General features: G+C 33.7%; 1 protein-coding gene across 1 annotated transcript; it reads left to right on the forward strand.

Annotated features, from left to right (window-relative positions):
* The first annotated feature begins 1,101 nt into the window (after positions 1 to 1,101).
* LOC110038260 (poly [ADP-ribose] polymerase 2-A) lies at positions 1,102 to 25,277 on the forward strand. The gene is made up of 18 exons (XM_020743043.1): positions 1,102 to 1,291; positions 1,365 to 1,665; positions 2,379 to 2,497; positions 3,610 to 3,691; positions 5,395 to 5,624; positions 5,754 to 5,880; positions 11,682 to 11,737; positions 14,146 to 14,219; positions 15,993 to 16,039; positions 16,147 to 16,196; positions 16,809 to 16,871; positions 19,700 to 19,780; positions 20,315 to 20,425; positions 20,524 to 20,599; positions 23,283 to 23,425; positions 23,501 to 23,574; positions 24,268 to 24,373; positions 24,967 to 25,277. Exons 1-18 carry the CDS (start codon positions 1,208 to 1,210, stop codon positions 25,057 to 25,059), a joined length of 1,917 nt encoding a protein of 638 aa, XP_020598702.1. The 5' UTR covers positions 1,102 to 1,207; the 3' UTR covers positions 25,060 to 25,277.
* The last annotated feature ends 951 nt before the right edge of the window (positions 25,278 to 26,228 follow it).

Here is a 26,228-nt window from a genome sequence, read left to right on the forward strand (position 1 = left end):
ATATTTTATAATGCATAAAATTGAATGAATATTATTTGCATATTTGCATTTGAAAGAATTTGCATTATTGTTTATTTTGAATGGAATTACACCTAATTACTCATTGGATTCATAATTCATTTGAATCTAATTTTAATTATTAGCATTATGTTTTTATGAGACTCATGTGAAGGAGAAGATTAGCAAATTGGGGCTAGGCACAGATGGGACTAATGGTTAGTGACATGTGAACTATAATAAGATTTCATGCTCAGAGCTCTTGGGGTCAGACATTGATGGGAACTATAATGTATGAAGGAGAAATTAATAATGGGAGCTTGTTTGGATGAGGCAACAACACGGCCTCTGACAAGTGAAGGCTAAGAGAAGCTCATTAACGGACTTGCACATCAACAAAATTAATATCTAATGGTGCGTGAAGGTCAAGAATTTGTGATGAGAGCTTGTAAGGTTCAAGCTTTAACAAGATTTATGTCGTGTGAGGGAGGAGAAACCTACGATGGGAGCTTGTTGGGGTCAAACAACGACTAAATGATGACACAAGAAAGATGTTAGAAGCTTGTTGAGTTCAATAATTAATGGGAGCTTGTTGGGGCTAGGAATATGATGATTGTTTGCCTCAGTCAATTTTCATGATTTCAATTCAAAAACAACTTCACACGAACTCGAATTCTCTTGAAATTCAAGCTAGCCCAAATCAAATTTAGAGGATTTCGGGATAATATATTATTTTTCATTCGGGATAATTTTATAAAAAAATATATATTTTGAGTTCAAAGCCTTGCATAAATGATATGTGTACGTTTACAGTTAAATTCATTTAAACTTTCTAAAGAGCATTTATAGTGACTTGAACCCAATAAAATATAGAGCATTAACACACATATCACATAATTGCTGTAAATTTATATATTAACACATAAAAAATTAGCTTTCTATATTTATAACATCAAAATTGTTCATATAATGTAAAAAGGTATCATTATTTTAATTAAAAAAAAAGAAAAAAAAAACACTTTTTTTTTCAAGCATATGCAAAATGTTTTAAATGTCAAAATTAATGCGCCGGCATGCTTGCTTCTTCCTTCGCAAGCTTTCGTCTTTCTCTGCTAAGCAGGACAGTATATAAACCCAAAGTGCTCCGCTTCTCTTTCAAAATTCCTCGTTGCCCTGAGAGCGAGGCGAGAGGGGGACTGAGAGAGACAAAATGGCTTCCAAGCTAAAAGTCGACGAGCTCCGAGCCAAGCTATCACTCCGAGGCCTCGACACTACCGGCACCAAACCCATCCTCGTAGGCCTTCGTCTCTCCTTTTCCAGCTTCTTCTCATCCTCAAAATCCTCGAACTCATTTGTTTCAAATCCAGGTCAAAAGGCTTGAAGCGGCGTTGCAGAGCGAAGAGGAGAAGGAAAAGGAGGCCGATCCTGATGAGGCTGTCCCTGCGAGTGGGGTGTCGAACGGTCCAGGGAAGAGGAAGAGGAGCTCCGATGACGATGCTGTTGATCGGGAGGAGGAGGTATGCTTAGAAAAAGAGAAGTTAGTGAAGTACACTGTGCGCGAGTTGAAGGATTTGGCCGCCCGATGCGGGGTTTCGGCGACTGGGACGAAGATGGAGCTTGTCAAGAGGCTTTCAGGAGTTGCAGAGATCCCAAAAGGAACTGTGGAAGGTGAGTGTTTCTGTATTTTGAATCATTTGTTTCGAAGTTGATTTTGCTATTTAAGTTTTTTGGAGGAATTCATATTGACATTCTTTTTTTTAATTGATTTGGATAAGTGTGTTATATTGATGTCTTAAATTAGGAAAAAAATCATATTATGACCTCTTCTTAAAAATCCATCATTAGTTCTTGATAAATTTCCATAGACAACAAGACACTCAATTTTTCGTTTCACAGAAAAATAATGCTTTCAGTGTTGTCTTGCACAAAAAGAGTTGTCATTGCAGCTTTTATAAAACTATCTGGCAGTTTATCCATAGCCAAAATGCATTGCTTTGTGATTTTTATATAAATTTCTTGTAATTTATGGATATTATCTTGTTATTTATGAATTCTTTTAATGCCCTTATGATCAATTTTCTTATGAGGAGTTCCCGATCTTTTTTTTTTCCCTATTCAATTTCAAAATTTAACAAGTAATTATTTGTGATATCAACTACCCTTTAGCATTAGATTAAGGGAGGAAAAGATAGAAGAATGGATTGAAGGATCACTTTTTGTCTGTAAAGGAGTAATAGATTTTTCTTTAAAAAATATGGATTAAAAAATAAATAAAGATTAACTGATGGGACTTGCATGAATTTTCCCCCTCATTTTTTTAACCGTGTGATAAAAGAAGAACAATTTTATTTAAATTTTTATGTTTTAATTGTAATTGTTAGAGGTGGCGGTTGAAGAGATTGAAGAAGAGAGATTGGTCACTGCTACCAGGAAGGGTGGTGCTGTTCTGGACCAATGGCTTCCAGATTATATAAAAACAAGCTTCCATGTATTGCAAAATGTATGTATTTTTCATTTCAAATGATCAACCTTTCCTCGCATCCTCTTTATTGAAATATTCAAGATTTTATTTAAATATTTGTGATTGATTTCATTTTCTTGTTTGAACTTGCTTATGCATTTTTATAGAATACGAATTTAAAGAAGAGTGGTATTTGTTGAGATATAGTATAATCATCTAGTAGTAGTGATGATAATGGGCTGTGGAATGCACCTTCAATTACACTTAGGAAGCCACGTTCCGAAACAATTCTTGGTGCAATGCTTATTGTACAGCTTTGAAAGCATTTATTTGTTTCTTTTCTACGTTGAATCCAAAGTGCTCTTTATATTACAGTGTTCCCATTTTTTGTTTTATATTGACCCAGAGGGATCCTTGCAAATCACCTTTTTATTTAATTAAGTACCACTGGATTATTTCTATATCAATACTGTCTGGACTTGGATTTTGAGCTCAAACTAAAATGACCAGGCATGATGTTAGTACAATGGCTATCAAGATTGTGAAACTTACAATTTATGAAGTTTATTTGTGCTAAGAGCATTTTGTTTAAGTATAAGGAATTTGAGGGACAAAGATGAAGAATAGAGTTAAAAATATTAAATAACTTATTTATGATTGAATGAAGTCTGAATCCAAAATGTATGTAAATATTAGTATGAAATTGATGATGTTGACATAGTTACCATTGATATTTTAATATTGTTGTATATTTGTTGCATTGAATAAATTCTTTTTTAACATGTTTATTGCTGTTTATTTCTTTGGTGATAGCTTTATCTGCCTATAGTTTTTTCAATTTAGGGTGTAACTGCAATTAATCATTTCAGATAAACTGGTAAGTTTTTAGCGTTGGGCAGTTAGATAAACTTTTTCCACTAAATGATGAACAGTTAGATAAAGCTTTTTTCATTATGAATCAAACTCAAATTTAGTCAATTTGGAGTTCAAATGATTAGTGTTTTTTTATTCTTAATGGAATTTAAATGACATTTTTTTACGGTGGTTGATTGTCATCCTATGGCATACAATATATTTTTTTATATTGTTGAACATGATGATTATGATGGTAGTTGTGTGGAAAGATTTAAAATATTGCTTCACTGTTGCAGGGAGGTGATTTTTACGATGCTACGTTGAATCAGACAAATGTTGGAGACAATAACAATAAGTTTTATATTATTCAGGCTTTAGGTTTGTAATAACTGTTCATAATTTTTTGCATACTTTTTTCAAATAATTATTACCAGAAAACTGTAGATTGTTCTCTTTGTTGTTGCTAGTCTTCTTCTTTCATATTTTTTTCACTCTGAAGGTAATTTCCTGCTTTACATTTAGGTCTGTGTTTTTCAGAATGCCATTTATTAAAGGAGCAATTAATCATGTGGAAAAAAGATTTATAGCATTTAGAAGAATTATTGTGACCCTAAACTTTTTATTAGGCATGTATGCACAAGAATATTTGGAAGTGATTTTTATGCTATAATTGATGAGGATTTTTTTTGTTTCTTCATTGAACCAGAAGAACTTTGGAGACAATAATAATGTGTTTTGTGTTGTAAACTTTGTTCTATCTACTCATAAATTTTTTGTTTACTTTAATAATTATTACTTGAAAAAATTTAGGTGTTTTGTTTTGTTGGTTTCCGTGGGTATTATTGGTCTATTTTATTCAAATACTGTTTATTCTATTGAAATTAATTTATTGTCCTACATTTAGGGTTCTGGTTTTTAGAATGACTTATGTTGAAGGTCAATTGGTAATGAGGAATAGTGATTTATGGCATTCTCAAAAAACATTTTGACGCTAAACTTTTTACGTCGCAAACTTGCGTGACGAGTTTTTGAAGTGATTTTTATGCTATAAATAGGTGCCTGACCTGGTATACTTTTGAAGGGCTGTGTTTTTATTATAATCATATCATAAACTTTAAGAAGATAAATCTGCAACACATGGTTTTTTCAGTTCTTTGAATAATATTCAATAATGTGCAATAGATGCGCAATATCTCGAATTGTGGCAGATTTATCATTAAGTTCATGCGTATGCCATTACTGTTATGTTTAATTTTTGGTTAGTGATAAACCATTCTCAAGCTATCTGACCATCTCTTTAATTTCATGTAATCAACCATTACTTTGAATAATTTATATATAAATGATATGGTTTTAGTTAGGGCCTATTCAGTTCTTTTTACATTATATATGATTGACATTTTTTTCTTGAATTACCCAAATCTCTCTAGCTCTTTGCTGTTGGTTTTTTCATATCCCTAACAATGCTGATTGTTTATTTTAAAATATATCTTAGTCTGCAACATAAAGCAACCAATTGGGTGTTGACAAGGCAGAAAAAATCTCATACTCGTTAAATTTCATGTTCTGTATCCTCGTCTCTAAATTTCCATAAACACTTTGTTCACTCATTCAACCATTCACTTTTTTTTTTGTAACAATTCTGTCACTGTCTACTTAACTCAAGAGTTATGAAATATAATTTAAGGATTCACTTTATAAACTCGTTGTTGTTTGATTAGGGAGATTTTTTGTTTGGTGGGGGCGGGGGGATTTTATCTTTTGGTGCTATATATTTCTTTGTAACAATAGATTTTGGAGATATTGAAATTTGAGTATTTCAGTTCTTTGTTCCTTTGCCATCATTCGCTAGTAAAGAATAACAAAAGTTGTCACTATGCACATAATTCAGACTAACATAACGCAGGAATTTATTTTATAAAATCCTCTTTTAATACCTGAGAATATCTTTTTTTCGTGGTAAATTCAAGAGAATTTGTGGTCGTGTTGATACATTGCTTTATAACATCTGATTTTGCAAAGACTTCCATGTGGCTTGATGCACAGGATATGTATGAAATCTTTATGTAGCTAAATTGCAGAATCTGACGATGGCTTCAAGTTCATGGTTTACAGTAGATGGGGCAGAGTTGGAGTAAGAGGTCAAGATAAATTACACGGTCCTTTTACTCGAGAAACAGCAATAAGAGAATTTGAAGTAAAGTTCTTTGAAAAGACAAAGAATCGATGGTCTGACAGAAAGAACTTTATTTGTCATCCTAAATGTTATACTTTGTTAGAGATGGATTATAGTGAAGCTGGAGAGGAGCAGGTAATTTGGTGTTGCTTTTATTTGAAAGCTTTGGATATTATAATTTGATTTTATTGGTTATTTATAGCCGCATTGGCATATATTATGTTTGTGCCTCAAATAAATATATATTTTACCTATTTCCATCAGGTGGTACCTAAGCCAATAAAATCTGTTGATACACAACTTCGCGAGACAAAACTTGATGGTCGCATTGCAAAATTTATCTCTGTTATTTGCAATGTCAGCATGATGAAGCAGCAGATGCTTGAGATAGGTAGGTTGTTTCTATCAGTTGTTTAAAGCACTTAATTGTACTTTATCGTTTGTCAATACGTGAGCATTTTATTAGGGTGATTTAGACATGCATACATTAGTGATTGAGTAATGTGTTATTTAATTACAAATAGCAAGCGAAGAGAAGCCGCAGAGTCTCCTTATATGTTACCAATTTTATTGATGTAGTAGGATAAAGATGATTAATACACTCCTGTAAAAAAAACTATGTTAACGCTATTATGTTAAGACTTAGACTATTTTAGAAAGAACTAAGTGAATTTTGCCATGAAAGGGATCCTTCAAGTATTCTCGTACGCTCGAATTTACTGATAAATATCTAAAACTCACTTATAAATCCCATCAAATCATATATAAATGTACTCGTTTAATTGGAGCACTGAAGTTAGTTTTCTTCCTTGATGGCAACGTACCATTTATGCTTGGGTAAAGCACTGTATCAAAACTCTAAAGATTTCACAATGAGATACCCTAAACATTGAAGGACGGACTCAAATAGTAAATAAGAAATAATAAATACTCTCATTTGATGTTAATTTCTCCTCCCACCAATTCTAGGCCGCATTTCTTGATGATTTGATGTGCTCTTCAAATAGGACTCAAAGTATGCAAAAAGATAGTTTTTATTTTTATTTTTATTTATTTTTATTTATTTTTTTGACATAGGGTCTCTATGATTTTGATGGCTAAGCAACAATTTGATTGATGTCTCTTTGGGGTGGTGGTGATGGAAAGGTTATATGGGCAGGGAAAAGAAAAAAAGGATATTTAGGATGATTAGATTTGAGACTGAAACTTTTAGTCTTGGAAAATTAAGTTTTTCTTAGGGAAAGGTGTGAGGAACTCCAGATCGAAGCTTGGGGATGTTAGGAAATTAATTTTGGTAATTTCATCTAAATTGAATCAACAGTTGAGATGCAGTTTTAATCTAGTTGGTCACAGCAGAATATGCTCTCTATATTGGATTTTTAATAGGACATATTCATGTATTGAGTTTAATGGTGAGGTGAGGCTTGGGAAAGTTTTGTGGCTTGTGAGAGAATGTGTAGGAAGTTACAAAGTGTTGGAAGTGCCTTGTGGTTGACGAAGTTAAGGATTTATGTTTGGTTGAACCTTATGCAAAAAAGGGCAATAATTTTGGAACAAGGAAATGTATAAGTTGGAAAATGTAACTAAGGACTCATCAACCACCAATTTTTACCAAGGATTAGTGCAGCTGCCAAGGTATTTTATGCAAATTTGCACATTCAAAAATAAATTTTATTCAATGAAAATAAAGTACAAAGCAAGGTCCTTATATGCTTGTTGACCATAGAAATGAAAAGACAATGAAGAAGAGAAATAAATTAAAAAAAAGTTATTAATTAAATTAATTAACTTAAAATTTTATCTAATCGAGTCTTACCGCCTATTGGAGTCGATTCGAGTGGAATAACTGCTCCCCCTGTTCTCTTCAATTACAAACAGACAAACCAAACTCCCAGCTCCTTCATTTGCACTCATTCACGTTGTTTCCCCTTTTTCTTTCAATGTCGTTCCAAACTCTCCCATACTTCTTCCTTGTTTGAAGCCCTTATTCTGCACGTTTCCCTCTCAGCTTCGTTCATTTTCTTGTTCAAATCCAATCTGTTGAATGTCTATCGCATTCTACTGCACATAGGTTTGCATTCACTGCCCTCTTCCACTTCATCTTCTTCCATTAATTGCAAATATCACAATTCTCTTTTCTGTTCACACGACTGAGCCGCGAGCCGTGATTGATCTTTCCTGTGGCACTCGTTCGCTTCACATACCATCACTGTTCCTCTACCCAAAGCCGAAACCCCCTCTTGTTTTTCTTTTATACCAAGCCCTGCATCCAAATTTCTCTGTTGGGCCTGCCTTCCCTGTTTACCATTACCCAACCTCTTTCTAGCATACCCTCGTTTTCTTACAACTCTAAGATTCACAAATAGAAAACCACAAATTGCTTCGCTATATTCCTTCTGTTTTCCTCTACACGGTCCAAAATCCCTATCTACTTCTGAAGCCCCACGATTGATCCTACTCTGCCACACAACAAAGTCTTTCTCGCTTCTTCTTTGAACTTGAAATCTTTGCGTTACACTCGAACAACGGAATCATCGGTGTGCAGAGGCTCGAAACTCCTTTCCTTCGTCCTAGTCTCCTTGTCCGATTGATCTTTCCTTAGCTGGAATCCTCGCCATCACACCTTCCAAGCAACACGACCTTCACTGCCTTCTCGATGCTCCCCCTAACGTCACGTATCTCTCCATTGCACACGTGAAGCCACTCGAAGCCCTCTTCGATCACTTCCGCTCTGCCGTGATCCCCTTGCCGAACTCCCCGTGCATGCGACTTCTTCCCAGTCGCGACTGAGACTTCCATCTCTTCCTCCCTGCGTCGAACGCTTCTCTGTCCTAGGCCGATTATACATTAGCTCCTGTGCGATCTCCTATTTTAAATTGAGAGTTCCCCTTTGCTCCTCTCATTCAAGCCCGATCATAACACTAGCTTAGCCCAATTATTGTTGTCCTACCTGAACACTTGCTTGAGGCATTTGAATGTTTATTTTATTTTATTTTGTTGTTGTTATTGTGTTGTAAATAAAAAGAAGATAAGAAAATATGTGTTGTAATGTTGTGTTATTTTGCCGATAACGTTGTTAGGGCTCAAAAGATATAATATTTGGGTAATGGTGTAATTTCTGAAAACATCCATTCGAGAGCAAGGAACCCGTTAAATAGAAAAAAATTTGGAACTCGTTTGGGAGAGTTATTTTAAAATCAGAGTTTTTTTAGGTGCAATATCAAGGCAATTGGGAAATTTTTTCGAAAACCTTCACTCGAGAGGAGCAAAGTACCCGTTAGGTGGGGAAAATGCAAACTCATATGGAGAATTATTTTTAAAATCTCGAGCTCTGTTTTCAATCTAACCATTTCTGCAGGTACATTGAAGGCCCGCCACATCTTTTGATATCGCTAGTTAAATGTTCTTTTTGCTCCACGTTACGTCTTTTGAAACCCCGAGATGAAAACTCTATTATTACTCTCTGATTGCAGTCTCTTATGACAGTGACCAATGATTTATCTGAGATAACAGGAAGGTTGGCACTATCTTGTGCCCCCTAATGGGAATTGACGCTAGGAGGTTGTCGGCATCTCGGGTGATTTGTACTTGTAATTAATTTAAAATTTTAAAATATTTGAGCTTATAAAATAATAATAAATTTGATCCATTTGAATTTTAAAATGATTTGGACTATTGCTTTTAAAATTGAGGCTCTTAGGTTTTTAAAATATCAGGGGCCTGAGCTTTTAAATATTTAGGCTCATAAAGTTTTAAAAGTTTCAAAATTTCGGGATTTTAAAATATACATTTTCAGGGCTTAGAAATATTTAAATTTGGATTTTAAAATTTAAAACTAATGAATTTGAAGATATTTTAAAAATTGAGCTCTGGAGACTCACACTCCTAGAGTTTAAAAATCAATTCAAAAACCGAGTTTTTTTGGACTTAAGCTCATATGGGGCGAAGAATAATTCAAGCATGGAGCTTTCTGAAATTAATCATCTCTGCCGCTGGATTGCAATGCTCCTGCTAACTAACAGAAGACGGTTACTTTTTAAAGCCTAAAATCTTAATATTTTTGCAAATACCTTATGCTCCAAATGATTTCAAAATTTATAAGCTTCATGTTACTCCTAAATTAAATGCAATATCTTGAAATGCGACCCCACACTTTTAAGACTTAGAAGGGTTCTACTTGAGATCATTTGTAAATTCCATATTAAGTTCATGACTTAAAACCCATGCAGGTCTTTAAAGCTTATAAAAGATATTCAAATATGTGAAATTTCATCCCCGCTTATGCTCTAACCAAAATATTAAATATTGAAATACGAGATTCGAGAATGTTATGCGGGCTAATCAGACCTTCTTGTTTATATACCATGATTGTAAGTCTCACCCAACTAGTATGATTCTCATCCTTGTAAGACTGGAGTTGATGAATCTAATAATCTCCAAACAAACATCCAAATTTTAAAATATTAATTTATAAGTCCAAATCTCATAGTTTGATCCTACTAACTATAAAGATAGGAGTCGATATAACTTATACTTGTAAAAGTTTAAATTAACAAAACTAAGTGCCCCACTTTAAACATAAAAGTTTTAAATGTCAAAATTCTGATGATGATCGTGTTGATCGAAGATCTCAACTAGAGTGGTCAATCTTTCAAACCAATATTTTCAAAGTAACCAACTAAGCATTCAAGCTAAAATTCGATCACTAAAAACTAAAAACAAATTCCATCCGCCCTCCACAATAGTTTGTTTAGGGTGACAAATTTCTGACCGACTTCAGCTCACAAAGTGCTAATCTTATATTAAACGTATCACTATATTCACAATCAAAGTAACTGCATCCGAGTAAGGACATAATCCGAGTCTTCTGTCCACGTAGTTTGGCCAAAAGGCTCCACAAAATAGCGGTTATGACCAAAACCTTCAGACTGGGTGGTTGTCGCCAAATGAAACAATTATATTACGCTCATGAATGCAGCCCGTATGTTTCCAATTGTTTTTTACCATTTGAATTGTGAATTATAAGGGTAAAATTGACTGACAAAAACCTTCTGTTAGCTGAAATCGACCTAAATTTGCCCCTTGGACAAACCTCCACTCTAGTTCTACAAAAATCTCTTGGACGACGCAACTCATGACTACTGACAAGAGTACTTTTGTTAGGTTGGGTCGACTACGTCCTCTGACTAAGTAAATCAATGATCACGATGACCTGGGATGATGAAACCATGAGGTCTTGATCGAGTTTTGTCTTTATTCCCTCACCATCCACTTCAAGCTTCAAGTGATGAATTTTACAATTTAAAATTCTAAATCTGTTGTTATTATATGTTTAATTCTCAATTCTTAGTGACTAGCCTTAATTGAAAATGCTCTCCCGCTATCGGGAGGGGTAATTATGGGAAATTTTGAACACTAGATCAAAAAGTACTCACAAAATAGAGGGTGAAATCTCTAGGTAACGTCTTAGCTACAATCCAATATGCCTTTTGTAGTTCAACCCTCCAAAGCTCTCTCAATAAATTAAAAATAAAAAAAAAATGCGGAGAGTTGTCGTGGGGAATGGTCGGGAATTTTCGGAGCCCACAATGCCTCCTGAGCTTAGACAAGTTTGGAAGCTCTTCCATGCCAATAAATTACTATTACATGAATTGATGTCTTAATCTAATGCAAATGAAAAGAAAATAAGAAAAATATTATAAAATTTAAAGTTCCCAAAAGCAACAAAATTTGGTCAGCAAAATAATGTAGGTAGGGTGTTCTTGAAATCAAACAATCTTTGAAGATCTTCGCCTCTTTGATTGGTGTGGTTAACCTATCCATCAAGCGACATTAAGTCAAGCGTCTTAATTGTCTTCCATGGCTCCAATGATTTTGGAGAGATTAGGGGTCGAATGTGAGCTTCTTTTTAAGTGTCGTGCATAATGAATCACCCAAAGCTTGATGCAGTGCCTTGGTTTGTGGCTTGTTCTTAGAATTTGTGTTGGCGCTGCATCACTTTAATAAGTTATGATTTATAGGCCTGGAAATCTCATTTTTTCTAAGCAAAATTGCTCGTGTTTCTTTGTGTATATGCAATAATTATTATATACTAATGTGCTCAATTTTTTTTTTTGTTTCTTATTTGTCGCTTAGATTTTATTACTGGATATCATCGTATTTATTAGTAGTGCTTATCGTCTTTTTACCCAGGCTACAATGCTGAAAAATTGCCCCTTGGTAAGCTCAGCCAATCGACAATTCTGAAGGTAAGACGTGTGCTTTGGCACTTAATTACGTATATATAGAATAAAATATTTTTGTTTTGTTTTTTTTTTCTTATACAAGACTGTTGCTAGTTGTGAAGCATTACAAACTTTGATTAGATTTGTTGGCTGAAACATTCATGCAAACAAATTAACTTTTAAATTACAGGATTTCTCCAATTGTTTAGGTTCTTTTTTATTTTTGAGCAACTGATTCATTGTTGTGCACATTGTTGCCTTCTTAAGGGTTGAATTATGATTAAAATTCCAATGGATACGAATCTTTATGATCACTAGTAAAGAATTTTTTCTTTGTTGTGTAGTATTCACTTTGAATAGTATAGAAGGAAAAGAAAAGCTTCACAACGCAAGAATGTGTTTCCTGTTTATTTTATATATAAAATTATATTATTTTTTACAACATGTTTGCATTGTAGAATTTGAATCTTCTGTTCTAGATTTTTTTTTTAAATTTTGAATGATAAATGTGGGATAGTTTGATGGATCATATGTAGAAAAGCAAATATTTATTATAAATATATTTGATTTCTAATATCCATAATGAAAATAGCTAATCCTTCCTTGTATTGGCTCATTTGTAGCATCATCAGCTTTATCCCAACAGTTTTTAGCAGCTTTATGAATTGTTATTAATTTTTCTTTTTTTTTTCATATTGCATGTTGTGTCAGGTTTTTGTGGAACTCACTCTGCATGATTGATAAGTGTTTTAGTTTTAATCTGTAGTTTTTTAATACTTCTATATTAACATTATCTACCTAAACTCAACCCTAAAACCCTAAAACCCTACACCCTACACCCTACACCCTACTACACCCTACACCCTACACCCTACACCCTACACCCTACACCCTACACCCTAAACTCTAAACCCTAAAACCTTAAACCACCCTAAACACTTTGCATGATTGATAAGTATTTTTGTTTGAATCTGTACTTTTTTAATCTTTCTATATTAACATTATCTACCTATCTTATTGTTGCATATTTTATTCTCTATTCTCTGTATTCCATGCGACCATGGTATATTTCTACCTTCTTTTCTTTTATGAGTTCATTTCTTATATCCATTTGTTGATCTGCTTTTCTTAGTTATTGCACATCATTCATAAAATTTTTATTTTTCTTTACAATCAACTAAGCTATAAGAATGATTTCTTTATAACCAAATACTCCATAAAGCTTTTTCCCTATATTTTCTACTAGGAGGAATACCAAATCATCCATGGTGTTGATCGGATAAGTGGAAATTTTTATTTTTTTAATAACTTTATAATTATTATCATGGCTCTTCCAACTGTTTGACGTGAGGCTTGTGATGGAACTCAGGCACTTCATTTTGAATTTCAAATTTTTCTTGAAAAATCAAACCTTTGTCAGTTTTATCTGGCTTAGTTTGGATGCCAATAATGCTCAATGAATACCTCTCATCTTTTTTACATTAGTTATATCTGATTGATTTAATGTAGTAGGTACTGGTGTTTCATGTTTGCACAGTTAGATGCCATGTCAGTAGTTAATTACATATTATCATTTTTATACGCTATTTATTAGGAATTTCAATATAAAACTGTATTTATAAAATGAAATAGATTAAGAGCCTACGCAATTTCCTTTTTCCTTTAATCTTTTTCGGAGTAAAGAAGTTTGGGCATACTATCTGAATATTGAGAATATTTTATGAATAAGTTTAATTTTTTTTCTTAACGTGTTAATGTACTATGTTGCATCATTTCCATCAGTTATTTTTTCTCTGATTTTAAAGCATTATTTATGTTTAGTTTTCTTGCAAAGTAATGTATTTCCAAAACACTAAATAGTTATTGCAGTTGGAACCTTTTCTTTTAGTTTAGATATGCATTAAGACATACATTGTGCCATTTTTTCACCCACGAATGCTCATAGTCAATGCCCTTAATTTTACTGAATTCCCAAGTGCATTTGTAGCAATTGTTCATTTATTTTTTTTATGTGCTTTTTATTAATGCAATACTATTGGGACTTGTGGTGAACTAGTCGTTGTTTTAACATCATATGGTCTGAGTCATTTTATTATCCATAACTCTATGAAAGTCTGCCTATTCCTCCGTTTAATAGTATGTAGAGTCAAACAGTTCATGTGAATGCAACATTAGCAGGGGAATGCATTAGTCAAAGCAGACTTTAATAGTGATGTTTCTAAAAAAAATTGTTTTACCAGTCAGTATGAATAACAGCTTTAAGCAGAAAAGATTTGTAGATAGGAATTCACGTAGCTGGACCCAAATAATTGCTGGGAATAAATGTTGTTTTCACCTTTTTTTGGTTCATTTCTGATTTCCGGTCATGCTTATAAATGCTAAAAGTATGCTCCAGTTTGTTTTATCTTCACCGGACCTCCTGAATTGAACAGGGCTATGATGTTTTGAGGAGAATCTCTGATGTGATTGGGAAAGCGGACAGGAAAAAACTTGAACAATTAAGTGGGTAAGCCTCATCTATTACTGAAGCATGAAAGCTGCTTATTTTTGTAAAGGACAATTAAATAATGATATTTCTCTTCTATATCATTATGTTGTACATTTATTTCAGGAACCAATTTAAATTTTCTTGAAGATATGTGATACATTTTTCTTGCACTCATGTTCTTCAAATTTTTTTAGTTCTGTGTGCTGGATTGGCAGGCTCTACTTTAATATGATTTCCACATTCAATGCAAAACTAGTTGCAGTTTCAAAAGTTAACAAAACTGTAACTACAAATTTTCCCATACCTTGATATCTGAGTTAACCCAAACAACAATAAACAAATAACTATTATTACTGAAAAATCAAAATAGGCGGTTACAACCAACACGTTTGAAAGGAAAAATTTAACAACATGACACATGACACACTGCTAGGGTGGATCTCGGTTGATGGTGGTGTTCGTAGGGGGGGCCTTGGAAAGGTGGCTGCAGTGATTATAGGCACGGGAACAACAGGGCAGCAAGAGGTGCCAGTCCCAAAAGCAGCAGTTTGCTGTTTGGGGGCGGCAACAACAAGGTGGATGTGGGATAGAGGCGACAACAAGTCCGGAAGAGGAGAAGGTGGCTCAAAAGAAAAATGCTGTAGGAAAATAGTGATTTTTTGCAGTTCCGGGCTGCTGTAGCGAAGGAAGTAGGCAGGAAGGGATGCGGGAAGGTTGGGCAATGGTGGAGGGCTGCAGTGTGGTGTGGCGGCAAGGCTGGAAGAGCAGGAAACTGCAGGAGAATAGTTGGGATGAGGCTGTCTCGGTGGTTGCAGCAATGGATGGCGGTCGGGAACTATGTGGGAAAGCTGAGGCAATGGAGTGCAGTCGGGAAATACATGGAAAGGAAGCAAAATGACGCAGGGAAGATAATCACTACCTGGAGACCAAGATACAACCGAAGCATCACCTGAAACCCTAGGACAGTTCTCAAGGGGAAGAAGAGACACCTAAAAAGCACACAGAAAACTGCAAACCTAAAACACAGGAAACAACTATATATGCTCTAGATAATTTAGGATTGGGCCCCAGCTGAAAGGAGACATCGAATCCATAGGATCGGCTCTCCCTTTTGCCTAGACCGATCGTTCCAGATGTTGGACGCGGGTGGGGGAGCCCTCGCTTGCGTGCATCCCGTGTTAGAAGAATCGCTTCGTCGTCACCTTGAACAACATTTTGAACTAGAACTTGTTGGGACTTGTGAAGTTGCTCCTTTTTTTTAGAATTAGTGATCTTACTAAATTTAAATTTCTTTACATTCAAATTTAAAGAATTATGGGTTGGATAAGGTACTTCAAATTGCTATAACATTGAAAGAAGGATTTAAACATAATCGAAGCACTTGCTGAATAATTTTTTAAAGGGCTTTACCATTGGGTTGAACATGAAAATTGAAGCTTACATTACTTGAGATAGGTGCTTTTTTATTGGTTCTGACTAGGTTAACAAATTCTTGCATCTGGCGTAACCTTTTTATTTTCATCTGGGAACATACTTCTTGAACTATTTGCCATGGTTTTGCTCAGAGCAATATATGATAATAATAATCTGAAAATTGCTGCTTGAACTACAAGGAAAATAGCTATAGTTCATATATGAGCATTCTGGTTGGCTGATCATTGTTGAAGACTCAAAGGACTTGTAATGGTGTCATTTTTATAGATTTTGCTAGATATATATTGCGAAGAAAAAGAAAGTTGTATTTCATCACTGTTCCATATGTAATTCATTGAAATTAAATTCAATTTGCAGAGAGTTCTATACTGTGATCCCCCATGACTTCGGTTTTAAAAAGATGCGTACGTTCTAAAACCTTTACCTGTCTAGTTATCTTTGCTAAACCATAATATGCTGCATTGCTATCTCACAAACCCTTTCCTGACGTTTGTTGCTGATTATGCGGCAGGTGAATTTGTAATTGATACCCCTCACAAATTAAAATCCAAGTTGGACATGGTAATTTTATTTCAGAATTTCTGAAATTTTATTGGAATGCATTTTTTAAATTGATTGCTGCAGCCTTTCCATGGTTTTCTCAAACCCTATAGCTCCCAACAAATTAATAATAGTAATAGATTATTCACTAAAGAACATAATCTGCTCTGAGAAACAGCAAATCTTTTTTTTTATCTGATTGAGTTTATGTATTTCCATTCTTCAGTATTTATAGTCTTACAATAACCAGTGCTTCTGAAATAATGAAATTTTGGAGTCACTGTTCTCCTTTGCTATGGATTTTGGGATTTTTGTTAGAATCTGTGATTGATTTGAATATCAAGTAATTTTTTAACAGGTAATTATTAGAGGGTGTGCATGGTGGTTCACAAAGACTTCAACAGTCTAGTGAATTCTTTCTTATAAATCTATGAGTTTATAACAGTTTTAGTAATTGATTTTAATGTAAAAATTGAATAAAACTTTCAAAAATTCATTAGTTTTTGCCTATAATTTTGAATTCATCTAGTTGTTGGTTTATTAGGAGAATTTTACAAAGATTTTCTTTTATTTTAATAATTATTGATTTTTTTTCTGGAGCTTCCCATCTCTTATACTTCTTTTTTTTTTTAGGTCTCAGCTTTGGGAGAGATTGAGATTGCAACTAAGATTCTCAAAGATGATGCTGACTCTCTGGTATTCTTTCCATGATTCTCATCATTTTCATTTTCAGTCTAAAAGTTTCAACTTTTCACATGCATGTAGATATCTACTTCGATTTTGTAACAAGCTTTTGGTGAAGTTGATTGTTCTTTGCGAGTTAAATTTGTATGTAAGCTGTTCTCTATAACTACTAGGCTTTGATGCTTTGAGATTTTATGATGTCAATGCCCATCCACCATGCTACTAGGAGACCCGTGATGAAATAAATTATGTTATTTCTATAAATCAGAATTCGGACATTTTAAAAATACGAGAAACTATTTTTTTTTAATTTAGAAATTAAAAAAAAAATGAACTTATTTGTGAAATTGTTGAAGAATCAGGTTTCTATTAACATATTAAACAATTATACCATATACTATCATTCTAAGTTTCCATATGTATGCAGTGTTTTTTTAGTTCCAAGTAGGGGATGTAATCAAGTTGAGTAGAGCTTAACTCGTGGCTTACAGCTTGTCTCACGGATATTATGGTTGGCATAAGCTCAGGTTTGAGTCAAGCTTATACTTGACTAGCTTGTTGCATGGTGAGATCAACCTCTATTTGTGAGCTGGAGGTTGATTAGATATTTTGAGCTTTGATTGTCCTTGATGTTTAAAACTCCTTTCAATTTACAATTTAAGTGTCAAATGCTACAGCTAAAATAACTAAGAATGTTTTTTTAGCAAATAAGGGAAATGAATGCTGGCTCAGGTTTTCCATAGACTAAATCGAGTCTGACTTTAGTGCTTTAGTTGAAAACAAAAAGGTTAGTATGACACTTTAGAGTTATTTAAAAAACAAGTCTGTTGGGGGAGACATTCTACTTTGGCAGAAAAAATGTTGCCCCTAGCATGCAACAAAGACTAGAACCATTATTATTTTTTTATAGATTCCATAGCATCATAAGTCTATAATTCAGGAAAAAATATGATGATCACTGCAATTCCTCGGTGCTTGAAGAATTAATGGTTTGCTCTGAATTAAATTGTCTGCAAACAATATAGATGGGCCTTAAAAATTGAATGCGTGGGCTTGAAGAAGATTGAAAATTGGCAACTGTTATTTCATCTGTCCACAAGTCACATTTGGCTGTCAAAATCTACTTGAAAATGAAATTGTTGATGCTGTATTAACACAATGGAAATGGCTTAATTTGCATCACCAAGTGGAAGTTGAAAGACTTATTGAAAAATAAGTATTTAACAATCAACAGCATTATTTGAAGTTCTAAATATTGCTGCTAGCATAATATGAGCATAGGATCATCCAAAAGGCTTCAAATTTAAAATTTGGTAGCTAAATAACGGCATGATTTGAATATGATAATAATCCAAAACTTGTAACAAACACATTGTAAAGACCATATTTTCTTACAACTAATAAAAAACTTTATCTTATAAACAACATAAGGAAGCCACAATGAGAAATGTTTTGCTCAACATCTACTTTAGGACCTACCCCGACTTCAAATGCAAACTCTTTAATTTTTTTTTTAAAGATCTATTAATAGTCGCAAAGGGCAGAACTATAACTTATTTCAGTTAAAATTTTAGTTCCCGCACAAACGAGAAAATTCATTTGAATCAAGGATTACAATAAGCAGGGCATAGGCAAGGGTGTAAAGCAATCAAATCCAAAGTTGATATCAAGTTTAACATAAGTTATGAATAAAGTGTCCAAGCTATTAATAGAGTTCACAATAAATGACAACAATTGGGTTGTAGGTTAGAGTTTTTCTTTTTTAAAAAAACGTTACAATATAAAATATTATGGAAGAACTTGAATTAAATGAATAAAAAAGCATAGAAACATTACTATTATTTTGATTTTTCCCTTTAATTTATAATGATAACGAGCTTCATCACTTGTGCTTAGACGTTTCCATACCCAATTCAGATTGATGTGTTTGAACATCTCTTTCTTACATTAAACATTGATTTAGAAGCAACTATGATAATCAATATAGACATTAGGTTCCATAACCATCCTTACTAATACATGATATTTTTTTCTTATTGTTGTTTGACTAAGAAATAACATCAAATTTAGTTTATAGGTTTGACTTTTTTTTTGGTTACACATGTATATTGATCTTATAGGTTTTACTTTTTTTTTTTGGGTTACACATGTTATGATAATATCACTTCAAATATTATGATTTTTTTAGTCCTATCATTGTTATTAGCATTGGTGCTACTACTTGCACTATGTTTATCTAATGTTCTAACTATCCCAATTCTAAAGATGCAATCTGCACATTAAATTTATACTTTTAAACATAATACTCATTCTGATGGAGCTCGTACAACAAACTATAACATATGTAATATTTCAAAGCCAATTATCATAAATTTCATTTTTGGATTCATAAAAACACCAATGACCGTGACAAAGATGCATCATATGCATCAAAGCTCAAACTCGTGATCTTATAACATAGGCACTATAATATGGGCTTGATTCTGAGTTCATAGTTTATTAAGTTTGGCTTATGAGGTTGTTAATTAGTTGAGTTTGAGCATGCTTACAAGTTGGCTTGGCTCACCTAATGACCAAAATTTCGTCAACTAAACCTTTTTTTTTGTCATTGTTTTAGAATATTTGCAAATCATATGACATTGGATTGTTTGCACTTCTTGTGATGTTCCTCTGTAATATAACATAAATTAATCCAACTTCTGCTTAGAATTTCCTTGAACTTGGCTTATACTAATGAATATCTTCTATTTAACTATTAAATGTGGCGATTGTAAGTTTTGCACCCTAAACCATTCTAGGAGCAACCTTTCTTCTCAACATTACACTATTTTACTTTGCAGGAAGACCCTTTGTATTCTCACTATCAACATTTATGCTGCGAATTGAATCCTGTTGAAATCAACTCGAAAGAATTTCTTATGGTAATTTCTTCGTTCTAATTTTCTTTTCATCAATGCGTGTATGTGTTCTATGTAAAGTAATATATGTATATATATATATATATAGTCTTAACTCCTTTTTTCTCGAATGTAGGTTCTAGTAAAATTAGGATTCTTATGGTCCTTGACACTATCAAAATAGAATTAACTCTAGGAGATTCTGCCAAGAATTTTAAATGCAAAACAGGCCGCTATGGTGCCATACTAAATAAATAATTTGCAATTGGGTGCTTTTCAAATTCATGACGTAGTGCAACCCCCCTTCTGCCATTCCCCCCACCTATGATTTTATTATCTCATACAGCATCTTAGTAGTGCCTATGTTCATTATTCACCGTTTTGAACTATTGACCATCCAAAGATATATGGCGTTTTTTTTCCCTATGCTATTGTACACAGTTTGATTTTTTGCAGAGAAATTGAGAAATCTAGCAAATCTTATATTTCACTGAATTAATTATTAGTTTATATGTTCACATTCTTAATCCTCATTCATTATGCCTACCATATAAACAGGTACAAAAATACTTGAAAAATACTCATGCAGAAACACACTCAGGCTACACGGTTGACATTATACATTTATTTAGTGTTTCAAGAAAAGGAGAAGCTGAGCGTTTCAGAAAGGTAAATTTAAAATTGCGAACTTTCATTAACTTTAAATTATAAACCTAAACCCTATAGCTCTTACCTTAATCACAATATTGTTTCTTTCATATTTGCAGTTTTCCGATGTACAAAATCGAATGCTTCTTTGGCACGGTTCTCGATTGACAAACTGGACAGGCATCCTATCACAAGGTTGGTCTCACTATCATTCACATTTGAGTTATTATTGTTTCCTCTGCAACTTGTCCAAGATAATTTGCAGACGGTTTCAAAGAAAAATGCTTGTTTAGTGTAATAATGCAATTATTATTGCAATTCTACTCTGTATTTATGGTATGCTTTCAGCCTCTTTGATATATTTGTAATTTGTTGAGACCTGATATATGAAAAATAGGGACATATCTTGTCTTTGCTAACAAAAGAAAAAATCAACTTTGCCACCTTTTTCTTGTACAATTTCATAAAATATATGCGCTTGTCAGCTTTTATAGGTCTACTATTTTTGAGTTGTCATGGAAAGCAGATGTATTTTTTGCGGTCTTGTAGATTTTCATTGCCGGGTCCCAAGCTCTGGATGTGAAAAATGAAGGTTTGAGTTAGGCAGTCGACAACCACCATAATTTTTTTGTTGAAAAGTCATGACACGAGTCTTTTAAATCCTTGTGTAAATGCTCGGGCGTCCCCTGGAAGTGACACCCTGTATGACTTGAATACAGTGAAAAATGTGCAAGGGAAGCTACTCTGACGTTTTGGTTTAGTGACAAATAAGCAAGAGTTCCCACATTATAGGTGAATTCGTGCAAAGAAGTTAGTCCATTAAACTATTATTAGGATAATATTTTGGAATATAAATACTCTCACAGGTAAATTAATGAATTTAGTAGATATTATACTTTATAGGAAGATAAATATTTTATGTATTCAAGAAACTAAATGGTTTGGAGAAAATATTAAAGAGATTGTTAGCTTAGGTTTTAAAATTTGATATTCACATAGAAGTCACACTAAAAATGGTATAAGTGTGAGTATAGATAAGAGTTTGAAAGATAATGTTGTAAAAATTAATAGAATTAGAGTGAAATTATAAACCTAAAGATTGTTGTTGGTACTAAGAATTTTAATGTTATAAGTGTTTATAATCTGGAATGTCCTAGAAGAATTAAAACAAATGCTTTCTCTAGAAAAAAAAATTATTGAAGGAGATTTAAATGGATATATTGGTAGAGTGGTAGAAGATTTTAGAAATATATATGGTGGCTACTGTTTTGTAGTGATTAATGAAGAAGGTAGAACCATATTAGATTTTACTTTAGTGTATGATTTTGATATTGCTAATACTTTATTTAAGAAAAGAGGAGCATGTTATTGTTTATAGGAATGAATCTAATAAAACACAAATTGATTATTTTCTTATGAGAAAAAGAGATCATCGAGAATATAAGTATTGTCAGGTTATTCCAAGTGAAAATTTGAGTACTCAACATCAATTATTAATTTTTGATTTTAAGACAAGGAAGTGTAAGGTAAAATATATATATATGATTTTTATTGATTTAGAAAATGCTTACGATAATGTTTCAAGAGAAGTTCTTTTGGACAGTTTTAGAGAAAAAAAGTGTTGATATAACTTATTCATGTCATTAAAGATATGTATGCTAGAGCTGTTACTTGTGTTTGAATAGAAGGATTGACCAAGTATTATTTTATTTCATTTGGATTACATCAGGGATTGGCTTTAAGGATGCTCTTACTAAACATTTATAGGAGAATGTACTTAGGTGTATGCTTTTCATTGATGATATCCTTCTTTTAGATAAGAATAGAAAAAGAGTTCGAGAAAGATTTGAATTATGAAGGTCTACATTGGAGTCTAAAGTCATTCGTTGAGTAGATCTAAAACTGCATACATGGAATGTAATCTTAGTAGGAGTAGCTCTAGTGGTAGAGTTGTAACTATGGGTGATCAATATCATTAAAAGTGTGAGCGTTTTAGATATCTCTGGTCTATTGTTCAAAGTGATGGTGATATAGATGGAATGTTATTAGTAGAATTCAAGTTGATTGGTTGAAGTGAAGGAATGCATCAGGCATATTGTGTGATTAGAAAAGTATCGCTTAAACTTAAAGGAAAATTTTATAGGTGGTGAGACCTACACGCTCTATGGTGCAGAATGTTGGCCTTTAAAAGAGAAGCATGAAATAAAGTTAAATGTTGTTGAGATGAGAATGCTTAGGTGGATGAGTGGCTTGACACTTGAAGACAAAATCCGAAATAAATATATTTGTGATAGGGATTGTGTGGTTACAGTGAAAGACAAGATTAGAGAGAGCCGTTGCAGATGTTTTAATCACATTAAACATCGACAATCTGATGATCCGGTTGGGAGGGTAGATATTTTAGATTCGATTTGTGTTAAGAAATGTAGAGGCAAACCTAAAAGACTTGGGCATGTTGTATTAAAAATGATCTTATATGATACTCAATAGAACACAATGTAGATTGTTGTTGTTATTTTTTGTTTTTGTATAAATTTTTATCAATTCATTCCCACATTTGTATTATATTTTAGGAAGATTTACATGCATACCTTGCAATTCTTGTGTATTGACATATCTAACACCTAAATTTCAAATTTTACATATATGCAGCTTAGCCATGCATGAAAAGGTGTATTTCACTTTTTAAAAGTTTAAATGGTGGTCTTTTTTATGTGATATTAAAGATTTTGGTGGTAGAAACATAAAAAGTAAAGTTTAGGTGTTTGATAGGTAAATAGATAGAAATTGGGTGGTATGTTTGTAAAGGCCCCTATATTTGATTTAGAATACATTAGAGGAACAATAACAAGTTTTCATGTTGTTACACTACTATCAGGCTTACGGATTGCTCCCCCAGAGGCTCCTGTTACAGGTTACATGTTCGGCAAAGGTGTTTATTTTGCGGATATGTTCTCAAAAAGCGCAAATTACTGCTGCACAAGCCCTGAATCTTCTTCAGGGGTGTTGCTTCTGTGTGAGGTTGTCATGCTTTTCCGTACTTTTAGAACTCCATAACATTACATTCTATTTGTTTATGACTGATTTAGCATCCAGGTTGCCTTGGGAGATATGGCTGAGCTACTAAATGCAAACTGTCATGCACATCTCTTGCCAGAGGGAAAGTTGAGGTTAGCCTTTTTTAGCTTCCCTTCTCTCAACTATAGTTTAGCAATACAGCGTAAAACAAGCAAGTGATTGCCCTGCTTGTCATCATATCCTTATCCTTATCCCATTTTTTTGTATTCACCCCTATTCATGTAACCTAATTCTACCATTTCTGCTTCCCAAGCCTTAGAATATAATTTGTTTGTCATAATTTTTGGTAATTTAACCCAACTTGGTGCCCATGGCAGTTCTTTGAATGACATATAAGCCCATTACTCATCTATTTGTTCAGACTTTAGAGTACGGGTGTAAGAGAACCGAGCCGACTCGAGCTCAACTCGTTATCGAGCTCGCTAGTCTAGCTTATCGAGCCACTCAAACTCAAGCTCGTTAATTAAATGAGCATGAGCTCAAGCTTGTCTCACAAGCCAGCATGGTCGCGTCGGTGCTTTATCCGGCGAGCTCCTATGACATTCATCCTATTCCCATCATTGATCGAGCTTATATTTGATAGACAAGCCGAGCTGCAGTTCGGCTCAACTCATTTACACTCCAGTTCAAAGCATTTTACTGTTCTCTGCCTTTTGTTAAATTTAGCTCCGATCAAACTATTCTTGTGTACTACTATCACTATCGATTTAGGAAAGGATAGTAGTATTCTTAGCTCACCATCTATTTTGTTTCACTCATTGTGTTTTGAATTTTCATCTTTTTAGTACAAAAGGAGTCGGTGGCACAGCACCAAATATGTCACAGGCTGAGATTCTTGAAGATGGTTTGGTTGTGCCCCTTGGTAAGCCAAAAGAGCAGGACGGCCCACAGGTGATTGACTTAAACCCATTATTGTAGTGCTTTATTGCTATTAGTTGTTGTTCTTTCACCATAACGCGTTTTTTACCGTACCGTCAAGTCAAACACAAATGGGATGCTAATGTGGCATAGTTTAACGCATTTAGAATTCACTCTTTTCTTCAATTTCAATGTATTTGGAATTTATTAGATTTTTAAGAATTCCAAATACAATGTATATAAAGTGTGGCCGCGACCGTCGATTGTATTTTATATTGATTTGATTTTTTTCCAAACAAAATACAATAATATGAAGTCTTGTATTTATTTAATACCGAACCAAACAATTCTAAAATATTCCAAATAGGCTAAATTTCAACTATACTGCCTTCTTTATATTGCATCCTTTTTCAACAAATCAGATAACTCTTAAAAAAAAATCTTATTTTTCCCACGAGCAGAAGATAATCATGTCGAGCCTTATATATTGAGCTATTGTCGAGCCATAGCTAACTCATATTAGTATTTCTCATTTAATTTGAAAAAAATAATTTTCTAATTTTTGAATTTTTTCTGTCACCTATCACACCAGAAGTTTACCGACCAGTTATCCGTGTCATTTGCAGGGTTGCCTGCTGTACAATGAATACATAGTGTACAATGTCGAACAGATCAGGATGCGATATGTCCTTCATGTAAATTTTAATTACAATTATTGAACTTGGCCTACTCTGTATCTGTAGTGAAACGTTAGGTGAAGCAGCTGTGCGTGAAATGTCTGTAATTTTTTCTTGGAATGTAATTTGTGTTTTATGAGAAGATACATACCGATGATTCTCGAATATATTTGAGGATTGTTATTCAATAAGCTCCTAATAGTGAACAAATCTTTTGTTAGATATATTTTATTTTTGTCTAGCTCCTTTCTTTTACAGTAGTATTATTTCTTAAGAGTCTATAGGTTCTTGTTGTGCTGTTCCAATGTTCAATTGACACTGACAGGCCAAGCTTGTGGCCTGCGCCGCCTAAAACATTGTTAGCTACACGCCAAACAAAAACAACCATTTGGTTCTCTCTAAAGTGACAAAATAATTAATCTGAAACTATAATTCTATGTTGAAAGAGGCATCTGGCCTCGGTTCCATCGTAAAAATGGTTGAGAGAATGTTCACTTTTCATTTGCTGGACGAGCTTCTTTAAAAACTCGTCTGTCGCAATGTTATTTTTCGTCATTTTCTAATTGCACCATGGGCTCTCCGTTCAGAACGTTGTTCCGATGTTTCAGAATGTGAAGGTAAAAAGTATATTGCATGTTGCCTCGTCTTCAGGGACAACAATAACCTCTTTTAAGGAGAGATTTTTTGACCCAACGTGCGAGCGGTTAGGACAACGAAAGGTAAAGTGATATTTCAGGAGAGAAAAATGACTTAATTGCCCTCCCACATAAATACAAATCAGAATTTGAGGAGGGACGACAAAACGAGCAAAGAAGTGTAAAAGCACTGCGACTTTTTTTTTCTCCTAATCTTCTTGACACAGGTGCGAAAGAATCTCGCATGGGCGGGATGCGGGTGCGGAAGACTCCCGCACTTGCGGGAGTAGCTAATCGACCCGATCGGTCCAATTGAGGGCCGATTTAGGATGAACCTAAGTCGAGTGGCTTGTGACGGTAATTTGATGGGGTGGGACTGCCGCCCACCCCTCTCCAACTTCCTTTTGTGCTTTTTTATTTGGAGGTATTTTAATGGCTAGTTTATGAATATTTCTTGCCTTACTACCTCTTCCTTTTATGTGGGAGTTTACTTTTTTTATTTTATTTTTTTCATTTCTTCTTTGTGTAAGAGTATTTATTTATTGTTTTTAGAGTTTAGGCGAAGTTTTTGCCATG

The sequence above is a fragment of the Phalaenopsis equestris genome, unplaced genomic scaffold (assembly GCF_001263595.1).
Source record: "Phalaenopsis equestris unplaced genomic scaffold, ASM126359v1 Scaffold000002, whole genome shotgun sequence".
NCBI lineage: Eukaryota > Viridiplantae > Streptophyta > Magnoliopsida > Asparagales > Orchidaceae > Phalaenopsis > Phalaenopsis equestris.